Here is a 17,005-nt window from a genome sequence, read left to right on the forward strand (position 1 = left end):
GGAATGGACAGCTTCTGTGAAAATCCTAGCTGTATCCCCTCATTATGGTATAATCGTGAGCAAGTGAATTTTTCTCTCCAAGCCTCAGTTGTCATGCCTGTAAAATGGAATAGTAGCACCTACCTTATGGGGTCGGTGTAAGGATGAAGTGAGTTAGTATGTGTAAGTGCTTAGGATAGTGGCTGGCATGAGTAACTGCTAATAGTTGTTAGCTGTATCTCTAGGCGCTCAGTAAATAGTTGTGAATTTTACTGAAGAAGCTGAGTAACTTTGGGGCATGATTTCTTAAATCCTCAAAGCTTGGCTATCAGAGGAAACATTTTCAAATTTATAGAGACAGGATATTGGATGGGAACAACATTTTCCCAAAGAGGCATTGTGAGATGGTCTCCAACTAGAGGCCATCCTCACAGACTTTTTCACTTGCAGTCAGCTGGAAAGGCAAATATTAGTCAACATTTTTATAAGCACTGTGCATATCTATTGGTATCAAGTAATTCAGATAGCCTGGAGAAATAAGGCCTCCATGTTATAAGCTGTGATTATTAACATGATAATTAAAATGCTTAATTGCTCTAAGCCCAATTTTAACTTGTATGACTATGGTTCATGCTAATTCGCATTTTGTTTTGTGTAGCACGAGAAAAGAAATTGTGAAATGATTTATTTGCCTTGTATAAAGTGTAATCCTTATTTAAAAAATCACAAACACATCCCTCTAAGGTTTGGTATTTATCTTGGGGATTAGCTATCTTTAGCCTACTGACTGACTCTGACCTCAATATTTGTTGAAGGTCTACCATGGATCTCGTGTCAGGCTAGCTAATATAGCAGTGTTAAGAAGGATAAGGTGAAATTTCTGTACTCAAAAGCTTATTTGGAGATACAACACATGGTAACTAAAATAATAAAAGATATGTTATAAGAAAGTTCTGTACTCCATTAATTACTAAGTCACTGGTCTAGAAAAGTGGGTATGATGAAAGCCTAGAAAGGACATTCCTTAATTGCTACAAACCTATTTCAAGTGTCTTCCTAAATTGCCATTTCAAGAAATGCAGAGAGTAATGGATACAAGCTTTCAGGATAACACCTAAACTAACAATATATTTCTATAAAACGTTTCTCTTGTTGTTGTTGTTGTTTTGAGATAGGGTCTGGCTCTGTGGCCCAGGCTGGAGTGCAGTGGTGTGATCTCAAGTCACCGCAACCTCTGCCCCCCGGGCTCAAGCCATCCTGCCACCTCAACCTCCCCAGTAGCTGGGACTACAGGCACACGTCATCAGGCCCAGCTAATTTTTTTGTATTTTTTGTAGAGATGGGATTCACCCTGTTGCCTAGGCTGGTCTCAAGCTCAGTTGATCTGCCTGCCTCTGCCTTGACCTCCCAAAGTGCCGGGATTATAGGCGTGAGCCACCATGCCTGGCCCAAAGTGTTTCTTTGATCATTGACTGTATATTAAGTAGTGAATATAAGTACATCTGATGAGGAGGAGGATTATAATAGCTAACACGTCTTACTTAGTTATGATGATGACCTTTTTGAGACAAGGAGAAATGGGTTCTCAGAGTGGTACATAAGTTATTCCATCAGTAAGTGATAGACTGGGGATTCGGTTCACATTGGTTCAACTGCAAAACCCTCTTTCTTAATGGCCATAATATCTTGTCCCCCTTGACTCCTATTCAGCAGCCAACTTAAAGGATCCATGATTAGATCATTATGGATGAATTTTAGCATATATGATTGGAGTGGGGGATAGCGGTGAGTTTGAAAAGGTAAGTTGAGGCAGGTTGTGAAGAAATTTTTATACAACCTGACAAGTGTGGAACATCCTCCCAACAATTGGGGAATTTTTATCAGATGATTGTTAATAAGGGAATGACATATAAAATTTTTGTTTTGCCAACATGACTCTTGCAAGGGTATGTAAAGAATATTAAAATGGGAGGAGTTAGGAAACCAGTTAGGTGGTGCAATAACCTAGACATATTATAAACTTGAACACTGGATGTACAACAAAATAGAAAAAGATGTATTTGAGAGATATGTTTAAGGGAGACTCACCTGGATTTGTGAATCTATCTAATGTAGAGGGAGTAGTAAAAAAATGACATATAATGATGCCATTACTGAGACTGGGAAAAAGGATTACAGTTAGGAGGAGGGTGAGCTTTGGACGAGATGGGTTTCGAATGAAGGAGAACATGCAGAACACAATTTGACATCCTGAAGAGTCAGAGATCAAGAGCAATTAGCCCAAAGATTTGCGAGGCTGGGCGTGGTGGCTCACACCTGTAATCCCAGCACTTGGGAGGGCAGAAGTGGGAGGATCGCTTGAGCTCAGGAGTTCAAGATCAGCCTGGGCAACATAGTGAGGCCGCATGTCTACAAAAAGTTTTTGAAAATGAGCAGGTCTTGGTAACGTTCACCTGTAGTTCCAGTCGCTTGGAAAGCTGTGGTGGGAGAATCCCTTGATCTCAGGAAGTCAAGGCTGCAGTGAGCTATGGTTGCACTACTGCATTCCAGCCTGGGCAACAGAGCAAGACCCTGTCTCAGTGAATGAATGAATGAATGAATGAATGAATAAAAGAGTTGTGAACCCTCAGCCTGTAAGTGAAAAGAATGGACAAGGTTATGGGGGGAGACTGGGGCTGCTTCAAGTAGAAAGATATTGACAGAGTGTGAAGGAAAACAGCCAAGACCACCATTGGTTTTGAAGATCTGACCCTCCTTAGCATTTTTCCAATCTGGTGGCTCCACTGGGGACTCTGATTGAACATAGGTATTTCCCGAGCCGTCATCACTGTGATTGCCAGCCATTCTTCAAGGTGGTTCCCCTAGGCACTAGCTAAGCCATTGGCTCTTGTTTTTTTCCAGTATTCTCAGAAGATGAACTCCAAACTTGAGAAAGTTTTGCCCTTTAGAAGTCAAATAAGGATGGGTGTAGTCTGGAGATGTGTATAACTCATTCATAATCATTTGATTAGCTGTATCGACCTTTCTCTAGGATTTTTTTTTCCATGAAGTTGGCATGTTCACATTTCTAAATTAGTGCAGTGATGGATCCACATGAAATAACTGACAGCTTCTTCATGAGCTGCAAATTTCATGTAAAATATACTGGCAGCCTCCTATATCCTAAAAGTGTATGAGTTTCTTCCTTCTCTTGTGGTGCCCTCTTTCAGTCATGAAGAGAAGAAATTGGTCGTGTTGTCCATTCATAAGCAGCTTTTTAGCAATGGTCACTGCATCAGAAACAATACTGCAAGTAGCTTATGGGAAAATACCCAAGGCACAGGGTAGAGAGTCCTGGCTCTCAGGTCTGACAGCCTGAGTTAGAATCCTAGCTCTTCCTCTTAATCAGCAATGTGTCTTCGGACCAGTGGCAAACCCTCTTTAAGCCTTCATTTCCTTATCTCTAAATAATACCTATAAGATTTCTCATGGAATTGCTGAGGATTTTCAACAGGTATTTTACTTAATATTGGGCACTAGGGAGGGTTACGTGTGACTAATGAGCATTAGTGCATCTTGATTAGAGTTGATTTTGCTCTTTTATTCCCTTTTAAAGACCTTTATGAGTGACTGTCTGGAAATGTTTTTATCTGACTTTCCTGAATACCTCAGTGGTACCGTGAATAATAGATTATCTGATATTAGGGAATATCGGGCTATCACAGCAGTTCATTCTATTGGATTTGGAAGACTATACTTTTTCAGGGTATTCCTCCCTTCCTCTTACAGAATCACCACTTCACATGTGTAAGCAGAGCGCTGGCTAACTGGCTTAAGCAGGGGTCAGAACATCTGAAGTGATCTGCAGATATTCTGGTATGTTCATTTTCTTTGTTCTCCAGACCAGGTCACAAGAATGCTTGTCTGAGTCAGTATTGTAGTAGAAGTGTTTCCTTTAATGTCCATTACATACCCTCAGGCAGAGCCGAGGCCTTTTTGTGGGCCATTATTCATATCCAACTTTGTTTGGGTCCAGATATTATTGAAGGGTGCACTGTGTACTGCATATGAAAATAATCCTGCATCATGTTCTCTGGAAAATTACCCCAAATTGCAGTATTAAGATAGATATTGAAGCTCTGCAAAGTGAGCAGTGAAATCCTCCTCCATCTGCTGATGAGGGTTGTGGAATTTACCTGGTAGAGAAAGGAATAATAGACTGTGCAAAATAGACATTATCAGGAACTGCATACGTTTATCACATTTCCTTGGGCAGAACAAAATTGCAGGAGTCTTTATCGTTGCATCTACTTGGTTTTCACAAGCTGAACATGAACACCGTGTTTATATTACAGGCTTTCCATTTGTTTTCATCAGAATTCTACAGAGTTTCAATATATAGCTTCCAAGGTACAGGTGTACCATGATATCCTAAACAGCCATTGTATGACCACTGTCTACCCCAGTGCTAGGGTGGAGGTCACATTCAAGTGCTTGCCTGTCCTTATGGACAGCAGAAACATCTACTTATTTTTGTACAGCGTTTTAAACATCTCCCTCATTATCAGAGAAGCTGTGTTAGGTAATGGTATAAATCCATTTGTCAAGACTCATGCAGTCCTCTGACAATTCTTTATTGCTTCTGACCCACATGCATCTTTCTGACAAGCTTCTGGCAGAAATTCAACCATCCTGCTACAAAAGTAAATCAAAGATAACTGAAAACGTCACTAACTTTGAACCTGAGAGTCCCTAGCTTATATAAGAATGATCTCTATGAACTAGAACAGTTCAGGGAACTTCATGGGAAATATGAGGCTTGCAGCAAGACGTTGGAAAGGAGAGGAGAGCAGAAGAGGTCCAGGTGCTTCCAGGCAGGGCTGCTGCTTGTTGGACATGAGCTGGACCTACAAGGCCACCCCAGCTTTCAACTGGAGTTCAGGGAAGCTCAGTGACAAGGCCAGATGGCTGCCTAGAATCAGCTGGTCGTATGCAGAAGCCAGACCACTGAGCTGCTGCTTCTGGATAGAATTGGATCTTAACCAAGCATTCACATCAAGTCAGCCCTTGGTAGCTACAGGTCCTGCATAGGCAGATTGAACCAACCTTGAATCAAAAATATTTGGAGAAAAAAAACAATAAAAAATAACAGGATGACAATTAAAAATACAAATTACAAAACCAATACAGTATAACTCTTTACATAGGATTTACATTGTGTTGGGTATTATACATGATCAAGAGGTGACTTAAAGTGTGGATAGGATGTGCTTAAGTTATATGCAAACACTGAGCACCGGTGGAATTTGGTATTAGTTGGGGGAGGGGGATATGGAACCATTTCCCCTCAGATGCTGAGGGATGCCTGTATAACATTTAAGCAATGGAGGTGGAGAAAAAAATCGGTCTCTTGGGCCAGGCGCGATGACTCACGCCTGTAATCCCAGCACTTTGGGAGGCCAAGGTGGGCAGATCACCTGAGGTCAGGAGTTCGAGACTAGCCTGGCCAACATGACGAAACCCCGTCTCTACTACAAATACAAAAAGTAGCCGGGCGTGGTGGCGGGCGCCTGTAATCCCAGCTACTCATGAGGCTGAGGCAGGAGAATCACTTGAACCCAGGAGGTAGAAGTTGCAGTGAGCCAAAATCACCCCATTGCACTGTAGCCTAGGCAGCAAGAGCGAAACTGTGTCTCAAGAAAAAAAAAATTCAATCAATCAGTCTTGTAATGCCCATGAATTTCACAGTCACGGAACGTAATTTTCTTTATTTCTGGTAATAAAATTTATATTCTAACTCTGAGCCCCCACTTCTGACAGACAGCAGAAAACCTCCATCTAATCACAGCCATAGCCAGTTGACTTGATCCAATTTAGCACTTTCTAAGTTGCTTCTGGTTAAAATTCAGGAATATTCAGAATATTTCCCCTTGATTCCCCTCCTTTCCTTCTATTGTTGCTGGAAGCCATTGCATCTGGAGAGGCAGTCAAGGTAGTCAGGCGGACCTGTGTTCTTGACTCAGCCTTCCTCTGCTGTCTGAGCTTTGACCCCAGGGGATTGGACACAGTGCTATTGGGATGGAAACGTGGATCTGTGGGGTGGCTCCCACCTGGCTCTCTGATATGAGCTGAGCCTTCAGCCTGTTCCAGTTTCTGGAAGGAACTGTTCACTCTGCAGCCCCTGCCTCAGGGACCCTTATCTCCAGCCAGGCACATCTGTCAGGCTCTGAGAATCAATCTCTGTCTGCTTCTTTTTCTCTCTCAGCTAAAGTGGGCATCCCTCAGGCTGTGCAGGGAACTCCTGACCCCGTCACTCCCCAGCGGGAGCAGGAGCTGCTGTCTCTGCCCATCCTTCTTGCCCTGGTGACATGGGCTGTGTCTCCGAGGCTGCTTCCTTAATCACAAAAGAAGGGAAGCAGGAAGCGAGTGTCTTCCTAGATCCTCCCAAACTTCGTGGAGAAGCCTGTGAGGGCCCCAGCTCCCACCTGACAGACACACTGTGGCCTTGTTCTGGGAGTGGAACACCAAACACATGGCCTCTAATTGCTCATAATGATTTTTTCCTCTCCAAATCCTTTCCTTCTCCCCAGTTTGGATGGGGTGGTAAAAAAAAAAAAAACTTGTTTTGCCAGTTGATATCTCTTTTCAAAACTATTTTTGTCTCTCTTTTGAACTAGAACCAAGATTCTGGAATCTGTTTGCTGTTTTTATTTTTCTTCCTGACATTTCTCCCTGGGGCAAGTGGTAAACTGGCCAGCCCATATCTCTTGGAATATGGGTTTAGGGATGGGGGCAGGGCAGTGGAGAGAGGGGCACATCAGTCAACAAGCTCTCATATTATCCTGGCATAGAGCACCCAGATCTGACTCATCAGTCAAGGCCCAAGCCAATTTCTCACTTCCTGGAGATTCCAGCTGCTTTTTTTCAGCTGCCTTCCCTGCCTTGGGAAGGTCTGCTATGCTTAGCCACTGCAACTGATGAGGAGCAGAACACGTCCTTGGTTTAGGGAGCGGTGGGTTGAGGGGGTGAGATAACCTTGTTTTCTAGGGCGAATGGGTAGAAGAGTGTTCACTGTTTTTTAACACATTGAAAAATCCAAATATGAGGTTTCTCCTTCTGTCTTTTAATGTTATTCCTAACAGCCTAGATTAGAGTATTAATGAGGAATCCCTTGAAATATACATATAATGTCACTATCTGTTATATATAATGCCAAGACATTAAGTATTATTATTTTTATTATTATTTTTGAGATAGAATCTCTTTCTGTCGCCCAGGCTGGAGTGCAGTGGCACGATCTCGGCCCACTGCAACCTATGCCTCCTGCATTCACGCGCTTCTCGTGCCCCAGCCTCCCAAGTAGCTAGGAGTACAGGTGCCTGCCACCACGCCTGGCTAATTTTTTTTTTTTTTTAAGTAGAGATGGGGTTTCCCCATGTTGACCAGGCTGGTCTCAAACTCCTGACCTTGGGTGATCCACCCACCTCGGCCTCCCAAAGTGCTGGGATTACAGGTGTGAGCCACCATGCCCAGCCAAGAGATTAATTATGTATCATATTTTATATACAATTATATAGTTGTATATGATGTGTGCCCACATATATTTCTCTAACAAACTTCTGATTGGATCTTTTTAGGAGCTGGCTATTTGGTCTTGGTGCTTACTGTTTCTTATTTTCTTTGGGTCTACTTTCTTTCCCAAATCTTGGAAATCCATCAGTAACATAGTATCTAAATTCTAAAAAGGAGCAGGAGGGTTTTAGACCAGGTGCTCCTGAGACCAAAGTGAAAGCTGGTCTTCCCTTAACTGCCACAGCCAGCTCCAACGTGCTAGTCCTGTTTCTCCAAGAGGATCTGTTAAGGCTACTCTGTTCTTCACTTTCTGAGCTGGGCTTTTGATGGCTTCCCAGCACTTGGCCTCAGGCATTCAGCTTGTTTTTCTTTTATCTTTAATGCTGCCCCTACTTACCCACTTGGGGTTCTTTTCATCCTAAAGATTACCTATAGAAATAAACAGGGACTCACTGCAGTTTTTTTTCAATGTTGCCCTCCTTGAGAAGTCCAGACTCTTTGTGTTTTAAGGGTATTAACTTTTTTTTTTTTTTTTTGAGATGGAGTTTCACTCTTGTTGCCCAGGATGGAGTGCAATGGCTCTATCTTGGCTCATTGCAACCTCTGCCTCCTGGGTTCAAGCGATTCTGCTGCCTCAGCCTCCTGAGTAGCTGGGATTACAGGCATGAGCCACCACGCCTGCCTGATTTTGTATTTTTAGTAGAGACGGGATTTCTCCATGTTGGTCAGGCTGGTCTTGAAATCCTGACCTCAGGTGATCTGCCTGCTTCAGCCTCCCAAAGTGCTGGGATTACAGGTATGAGCCACTGTGACCGGCCTGGGTATTTACTTTTAACCACAGGACATAATACATTGCTGAATTAATAAAAAGTTCACTCTTACTCTTCTCCACTTTGAGAGGCTCTGAGGGGAGCTTATCCACAAACACCCCTTGCCCTCTAGTTCCCAGTTGGGTTTGGCCAAAGGGAGGCACAAAAGGCAGTCAGGGACTGGGAAGAAAATGAGACTGGGATGTTTATTCCCCTTTCCCATCCCTAGGAAAACTGTGTTCCTCTATTCCGTACCCAAGACCACAGCTCCTTTCATGACCTTGGCCTACTGTTCCTGTTCCAGCTTTCTTTGGTTTGGGTAACCGCTCCCTCCCTTTGGGCTTCCAGTCTAGGGCTGGTGATGCCTCATCCTTCTGGTTGCTAACTGTTAAGTTCTTTAATTTTTTCTTCCACTCATGCTGCTCATATTTTGCAAATAGCCAGACAGACTCTTATTAAAGCCTCCTCAGTGACCTCTTTGAGTTTACTGTCTACTTCCTCCCAGGAGCCCAGTCAAATCCATGCAGTCGGAGATCCCTAGAGCGTAGGTCCCTGGGCTGGCTTGCTCCCGGAGGTGTGTCTCAACTGTAGCCCAGCGGTATTTGTAACCCCTGGCAGCTTTGTTAGAAATGCAGAATGTTAGATTCTGCCCCAGACTTCTTGACTCAGAGTCTGCATTTTAACCAGACTCCCAAGTGATTTATATGCACCTAGAGATTAAGAAGCACTGCTTTAGGGAGCAAGTAGCCAGGAGCCTGGTTGGGTTTACTTGTTCTGAATGTAATCGCTTTCATTTCTGGGGAAAGCCCACAACTTTTCTTGCTTCTCCTGCCCTGTCTCCAACCTCTTTCCTACCCTGCACCACGGAGCAAAGCTCACGCTCCTGTTACCTCTTTCCTTATTTATTCCACAAAGTGTTATTGAATCCATTTTAAACTCCAGGCAAGGTGGTAGATGTTAAGGATACAAAGAATAAGGAAACATGTTCCTGCCCTCAATTCAATTTAGTGAAGGAATGAAGACATGATCATAGTCAATTTCAGCGCAGTAGGAGGTACATCACAGAGATGAGAACAAAATGATGTGGAAACAAAGGCCAAAGTTACCCAAAGTTCCTTTGCTTGATGAATGTTAAATCCCTCTGTAAAATCCTTTGAAATGTATTGTGTTTTCTAATTTTAGTCACATGTGAAAACACTGAGTAAAGATATCTGATTATAATCCCCTGTCCTCAAGCTTTATTCGAATGTCACATTTGACAAATAGCAGTATCTCTCCCAAGAACAGCTAGCAGTCCATGGAGTCAGAGCTGTTTGTACTGAGGCAGCTGCTGAGCAGCAAATGCCTGTGGGCAGCCAGAGCCTGAGGAAATTAAGGAGCTGATTTTTTTTTTTTTCCAAAAGGAAATTCGTGGAGAAAACACCAAAGGATTCCCTCATAAGCTGTCTTTGGAATTAATTTCAGTGCTTGTTAAAACACCTAAACCCCTCTTTCAGAAGGATTCTCCGATGACTTCCTAATTAGGTTCTCTTCTTTTATCATCGGTAAGGAACACTCCCCATTCGAGTCCCTGCATAGTTCACATAAGTGAAATAACACAGATTGCAGATTACCTTAAGCAAGAGTGGTGGAACACTTTTTCATATCATTGTAACTTTTAAAAAAAAATATGGGCTTAGGGCTTTGAATATTGATTTAACTGTTCATGCATTCATTCAAGAGGACCAGGTGTGTCACTCAACATTTAACTCTTCCCTCACTCCCTCCTGGCACTATCACTCAGTGGTAAAGACAGCTCCATCACTCTGGGTTCCTTCTTTCCACCTCCAATGCATCTTTCTACCTCCAGTGCGTCCTTCTTTGGCCCAGCGATCCCTTCGATCAGCACGGTTGCTTCCTCGTCTTTGCTTCCTTAGTTTGTGAGCGCCCGGCACTTGGATTGGCATCTGTGCATACCTGCAGGAATTGATGCCCTGACTGTGGTCTTGTGCCTCTGCTACGTTGTAACCCTTATTGTATGATAAATGACTAAACCAACCAGCAGGTTTTGAGAATTCCGAGGAAGTGGGTGCAGTTGAGAAACTGAGAAGGGGATGACTGTGCCTATGATGTATAAATGAGCTTCCATGTAGATATGAGCGCTAGACTGAGATGGACATTTTCAGGCTCTACTTAGTTTTCCAGTGACTAATACCACACAGTGATAGTGCATGAAATTAGTTTAGTTGGTCAATATCTGCATTTGAAAAAATGAAATAGAAAAGGAAATAGGTCAGAGTGTATCACACATAATGAGACTGCTTCATGAAATTTTTGTTACATATATGAAGTATGTGTGTGTACTGGGTAGAGATCTAAATTGTGTTTCTTCATATGGGTTGACATTAAACATTTTTTGGAAAACACTCCTTGAGGAAGTGTCTGTTTCAAATTAGGAGAAGTTTTATTGGGGGGAACAATTGGGAGGGAGGTTTGGGAGAGGAAACGTCAGTTGAACAAAACAGTATTTTGACATGGAGTGACCAAGGCAGTGATTTCCCGAGTTATTAATTTGTACAAGCTAAACTGCAGCTAGACATTAGTCCCATTGGGTCGTAAGCTTATAGATTACACCTTCTTCATTTTTTTCTATTTTATTTTTCCCTTTCTTTAGTTTTTAGTAAAGGATTTTTTGACAAATTGTCCTGTCATATATACTTAAAGAAAAATTTATGCCAGTCTAAAAGGGCTAGGTGTATACCCAGATCAAGATAAGTTGGTGTCAATGAGGATAAAAATGTGAGAACCCAGTGGAGAAGAGCAGTCCTTAGGAAGGAACAGTTGGAGCTCAGTTTTTCTCACCACTCTCTTCTCCCACCATTCGGGGTCTGCACCATCGTCCCACCGTAACCTTCCAACCACGCGCCCCTCAGCATGCCTTTTTGGGATGTGCTGACCACTTCATTCTTTGAAACTATTATTCCAGTGTCCTTGCTGTTGATAGGTGAATCCCTGAAACACATGATATAAGATTGTACCATTTAAAATTTGATGAAAAGATCAATACAAATTATCCTCACAACAAGAACTGCCATTCAAAACTTTTAAAGCGACCACTAGAAAGATGGCGGAGCAAGAGCAAAGAAAAATCCCTTTGGTTCCAGAAAATCTGCTGAAAAAGAGGAAGGCTTATCAAACCCTCAAAGCCACCCAGGCAAAGCAGGCACTTTTGGCAAAGAAGGAGCAGAGGAAAGGAAAAGGGCTCAGGTTTAAGCGACTGGAATCATTCCTACGTGATTCCTGGCGGCAGAAACGTGACAAGGTGCGTCTCAGACGACCAGAAGTGAAACCTCACGCCTTGGAATTGCCAGATAACATTCCTTGGCCTTTGTTGTACACATCGAAAGGATTCATGGCGTGAGTTTACTGGTGCAGAGAACCATTGCAAGACTTCGCCTAAAAAATTTTTTTAGTGGTGTCTTTGTAAAAGTCACCCCCCAGAACCTAAAAATGCTGCGTATAGTGGAACCTTATGTGACCTGGGGATTTCCAAATCTGAAGTCTGTCCAAGAACTCATTTTGAAACGTGGACAAGCCAACGTCAAGAATAAGACCATCCCTCTGACAGACAACGCAGTGATTGAGGAGCACCTGGGGAAGTTTGGCGTCTTTTGCGTGGAAGACCTCATGCATGAAATTGCCTTCCCAGGGAAGCATTTCCAGGAGATCTCATGGTTCTTGTGCCCTTTCCACCTCTCAGTGGCCCGTCATGCTACCAAAAATAGAGTGGGCTTCCTCAAAGAGATGGGCACACCTGGCTATCGGGGTGAACACATCAATCAGCTCATCTGCCAGCTGAACTAGACCCGTGTCAAACTGCGGGAAATTTTTATCAATGAAGTGGAAGCGTGTGTTTAATTGTTTTGGGAATTTTTATCAAGTATCTTCAGAGAAGATTATTTCCTGCTTTATCTTTAAAAACTGGAAAGGAAGGGTCAAAGAAAAGACAGTAGCTGACTGGGTGTGATGGCTCACGCCTGTAATTCCAACACTTTGGGAGGCTGAGGCGGGCGGATCACCTGAGGTTGGGGGTTCAAGACCGGCCCGACCAACATGGAGAAATGCCGTCTCTACTAAAAATACAGAAATTAGCCGGGCATGGTGGCATATGCCTGTAATCCCAGCTACTCGGGAGGCTGAGGCATGAGAATTGCCAGGCAGAGGTTGCGGTGAGCTGAGATCACGCCATTGCACTCCACCCTGGGCAACAAGCGAAACTCCATCTCAAAGAAAAGAAAAGACAGTAGCTTATGTTCATGGCAAGCACCTCTCATCACAGTCCAGTTCCAAGGAAAAATTCCAGTGTTTTCTACATTGGGTGATGCATCGTCTGAAATCAGCACATTCCATGGAGGAAGGAGTCCTGCTTTATTGCATCTATCTTAGGGTTTAATGTTGGTAAATGAGTCACTCTAGCATTTGTACAAGGCTCCCTAAGACTCCTGCAGCAGCTGACCAAGCTCAAGGACATAACTGAATCTGGAGAGTCCTAGGACCTTGTTTTGAAAAACACTGGAAATACACGTAGGAAGAAAGGCATACAAATAAATGTTCACTTGTCTCTGCAAAAAAAAAAAAAACTTTTAAACCTACTTGCTATGGCTATTGATATATAAATATTAATAGCTATAAAAGCTATTTGCTGTGGGGGGAAAAAAAAATCCCTAAAATAGCAAATTTTCTTTTCTTTCTTTTTTTTTTTTTTGAGACGGAGTCTTGCTCTGTCGCCCAGGCCGGAGTGCAGTGGCCGGATCTCCGCTCACTGCAAGCTCCGCCTCCTGGGTTTATGCCATTCTCCTGCCTCAGCCTCCCGAGTAGCTAGGACTACAGGCGCCCGCCACCACGCCCGGCTAGTTTTTTGTGTTTTTTAGTAGAGACAGGGTTTCATCGTGTTAGCCAGGATGGTCTCGATCTCCTGACCTCATGATCCGCCCGTCTCAGCCTCCCAAAGTGCTGGGATTACAGGCTTGAGTCGCCGTGCCCAGCCTGCAAATTTTCTTTTCAGAGCTCAGTTTCTTACCAGCAAATTTTTTTATTCTCTAGGCTTTTCCCTTTGGCCTAAAAATATTGAAATGTTCTCATGTGATCATTCATTCACAACTGAAGTTGGGGCCAGGCGCGGTGGTTCATGCCTGTAATCCCATCACTTTTTGGAGGCTGATGAGGATGGATCACCTGAGGTCAGGAGTTCGAGACCAGCCTGGCCAACATGGTAAAACCCCATCTCTACTAAAAACACAAAAATTAGGCAGGCATGGTGGTGGACACCTGTAATCCCAACTACTGGGAAGGCTGAGGCAGGAGAATTGCTTGAACCTGGGAGGTGGAGGTTGCAGTGAGCCAAGATCGCGCCACTGCACTCCAACCTGGGCAACAAGAGCGAAACTCCGTTTAAAAATAAAAAAAAGAATTGAAGTTGCCCTTGTAAATGTATTTTGAGGATAAGAAAAAAAAAAAATAAGAATCAGCATCTCTTGAGTGAAGAAAGTTATTTAAACTACATTCTTATTATTTACTTTTCCTTTATGCCAATAATATATCATTTGCTTTCATGTTTTAGGTAGAGATCATCAATGAGAATGGTTATTAAGACTCTTTTTTTTTTTCAGGGCTGTAGTCTGTAACTGGGGAAATCTTTCATGTAGATTGGTGATTTTCAACAGTGGAAGGAAGTTTAAAAAATGCGTTCTATCTGGGCCCCACCCCCTGAAATTCTGATTGTTTTTATCTAAGATAATATAGCATAAGCCTGTGGCACAGACATTAAGACTTTACAAAGCTGTGATGTGCAGGCAAAGCAATGGCACTTTGAATTTTAATCTGGTGGGTTGGCTTTCCATAGGTGTCCCCATAGGTGTTTTCTGTTTCACTTTCCAAAAACACAGTTTTAACCAGTGTTATCATTGTCTATTAAAAGTGTTAGACGCAACTCTCAAAGACAACTGTATTTTAAATATACAGGTACAAGAGATTTCTTAATGTAAAAGTTTAATTCCAACTTCTTAAATAATCTAACTGCTATCCATCACAGTTGGACTGACAGTTGGATTACTCCAACTGTAATTTCCTCTTTAACTAATTTGAGTAGTTCTGCTTTGTTCCATGTATTCTGGTTCATTCTGCCTTTTGTCTTGTCAGAAAATACAGGTTGGCTTCAGTTTCTCCTGGCCTTGAGGCATCTGCATGTCCGTAGTTGATAAGGTCTGGATCTGTATCCCTGCCCAAATCTCATGCTGAATTGTAATCTGCAGTGCCGGTGGTGGGGCCTGGTGGGAGGTGATTGGATTGTGGAGGTGGAGTTCTCATGAACAGTTTAGCACCACCCACCCTTGTTACTGTATAGTGGTATGAGTTCTCGTGAGATCTGGTTGTTCCAAAGTGTGTAGCACCTCCCTCAGCCCCTTCCTCCTGCTCCGGCCAGGTGACGTGCTAGCTCCCCCTTTGCCTTTTGCCATGATTGTAAGTTTCCTGAGGCCTCCCCAGAAGCCAAGCAGATGCCAGCATCATGCTTCCTGTACAGCCTGTGCAACTGTGAGCAATTAAGCATCTTTTGTTTATGTAATAAATTACCGGGCCTCAGGCATTTCTTTTTTTTTTCTTTTTTTTTTTTTTTTTTTGAGGCGGAGTCTCGCTCTGTCGCCCGGACTGGAGTGCAGTGGCCAGATCTCAGCTCACTGCAAGCTCCGCCTCCCGGGTTTACGCCATTCTCCTGCCTCAGCCTCCCGAGTAGCTGGGACTACAGGCGCCCGCCACTTCGCCCGGCTAGTTTTTGTATTTTTAGTAGAGATGGGGTTTCACCGTGTTAGCCAGGATGGTCTCGATCTCCTGACCTCGTGATCCGCCCGTCTCGGCCTCCCAAAGTGCTGGGATTACAGGCTTGAGCCACCACGCCCGGCCAGGCATTTCTTTATAGCAATGCCAGGATGGTGTGCCAGACTGTATCAGAGACAAGTGATACAAAGATGACCAAGATACAGTATTTGCCCAGGAATAAGAATTCCTGTGGCCACCTCTGTCTTATATCAAGAGATAAGTGTGAAACAGCGTATCCACAATAGTGTTTTTGAAGACAGTGTGAGTGGCTCCCAACTCTACCAGCAAAGGCTCCAAAGGAGTAATGACATTTGAATTGAGTCTTAAAGGATAAATGTATCACTTGGCCTGACAATGCAGGAGAAAAAGACATTTTTGTCAAAGGTATCAACCTTGTAAAAATGCCATAGTTCATGACTTGTACCAGTGAAGGTAGCAAGGTCTGTGTGTTGGTGATGAATTTGCAGGGGATGAGGCTGAAGAAACAAGACTTGGGAGAGAGGGTGTGAGACCTTTTTATGACATGCATAGAGTTGGCACCTCAGCCTTGGCATGGTAGGGAGCCAGCCGAAGGCTACCTCCATGACAGATCTACACTTTGAAAAGACAGGCCAGGTGCGGTGGTCAGGAGTTCGAGACCAGCCTGGCCAACACAGCGAATCCCGGTCTCTACTAAAAAAAAAAAATAATTAGCCAGGCATGGTGGCACACACCTGTAATCCCAGCTACTCGGGAGGCTGAGGCAGAAGAATTGCTTGAACACAGGAGGTGGAGGTTGCAATGAGCCGAGATCGTGCCACTACACTCCAGCCTGGGCAACAGAGCAAGACTCCATCTCAAAAAAAAGGAAGATACAACTAATCTGTATTCCTTTCACCAGAGATCACCACCACTAACAGTTCTTTCCAGTCATTTTCCCCTGCGTCTTTTACATACGTAGGAAAATTTTACATCCCAATGTTTAATTTAACACTATGAAAAGCATTGCTTCTTATAATAAAGACACTCTATTAGTATACTTTTGATGGCTTCAAAATTACTTTTGTATAGATGCAAAATTAAAATATCAATTTTTTTTGTTGTTGTTTTTTGAGTCAGAGTCTCACTCTGTCACCGAGGCTGAAGTGCAGTGGCACGATCTTGGCTCACTGCAAGCTTTTCCTCCCGGGTTAAAGCGATTCTCATGCCTCAGCCTCCCTGGTAGCTGGGACTGCAGGTGCACACCACTAACCCTGGCTAATTTTTTGTACTTCTACAAAATACAAAGAGAGACGGGGTTTCACCATGTTCGTCAGGTTGATCTCGAACTCCTGACCTCAGGCAGTCCGCCTGCCTCTGCCTCCCAAAGTGCTGGGATTACAGGCATGGGCCACTGCACCCTGCCTCAAATTGTTTCTTTAATGGTTGTTTCCAAGTTTTCATAAATAACTTTGTATGTAACATTTTTGGGCATAAAGTTGCCTAAAATTATTACTTTCATAGGCTAGATACCTTAAGTACACTTAATGATTTAAAACATACTTAACATTAAGACTTTAATGTTGCTATATTGATTTTTAGTAAAAGTACAAAACTTGTGCTTTAGAGTTTAGACGTATTCCGGATATAAGATAGTTTTGTTGGATTTGGCGAATGCTTGCCCTAGGAGAATAAAAAATGATGAATTAGTCAAAAATATTCCAGTTTTCTAATTTGTCAGACTCAGTAAATGGTATCATCACCAACCAAGAAACACAGAAGATACAGGGAGAGCAGATTTTGCAGAAAAGAGAAGGAGTTCTGTTTGGGACATGCTGCCTTTGATATACTGCACT

At 43.2% G+C, this 17,005-nt stretch overlaps 2 protein-coding genes across 8 annotated transcripts in view; both read left to right on the forward strand.

The window, feature by feature from the left end:
• ARHGAP28 (Rho GTPase activating protein 28) overlaps positions 1 to 17,005 on the forward strand; it is a 209,741-nt gene that overhangs the window by 51,990 nt on the left and 140,746 nt on the right. For 2 of the 7 annotated variants that reach the window (XM_033178295.1, XM_033178294.1), the window contains exon 2: positions 3,748 to 3,834. The exons of the other annotated variants lie outside the window; for them this stretch is intronic. The gene's annotated coding sequence lies outside the window, so the exon portion shown is untranslated. The remainder of the gene's footprint in view (positions 1 to 3,747; positions 3,835 to 17,005) is intronic. 7 annotated transcript variants of the gene reach the window in all.
• LOC117064125 (60S ribosomal protein L7-like 1) lies at positions 11,356 to 12,184 on the forward strand. The gene is given in 2 exon segments (XM_033178299.1): positions 11,356 to 11,689; positions 11,692 to 12,184. Coding segments are annotated over 2 exon segments (738 nt in total). The 5' UTR covers positions 11,356 to 11,442; the 3' UTR covers positions 12,183 to 12,184.

Source organism: Trachypithecus francoisi, unplaced genomic scaffold, assembly GCF_009764315.1.
Source record: "Trachypithecus francoisi isolate TF-2019V2 unplaced genomic scaffold, Tfra_2.0 Lachesis_group19, whole genome shotgun sequence".
Taxonomy (NCBI): domain Eukaryota; kingdom Metazoa; phylum Chordata; class Mammalia; order Primates; family Cercopithecidae; genus Trachypithecus; species Trachypithecus francoisi.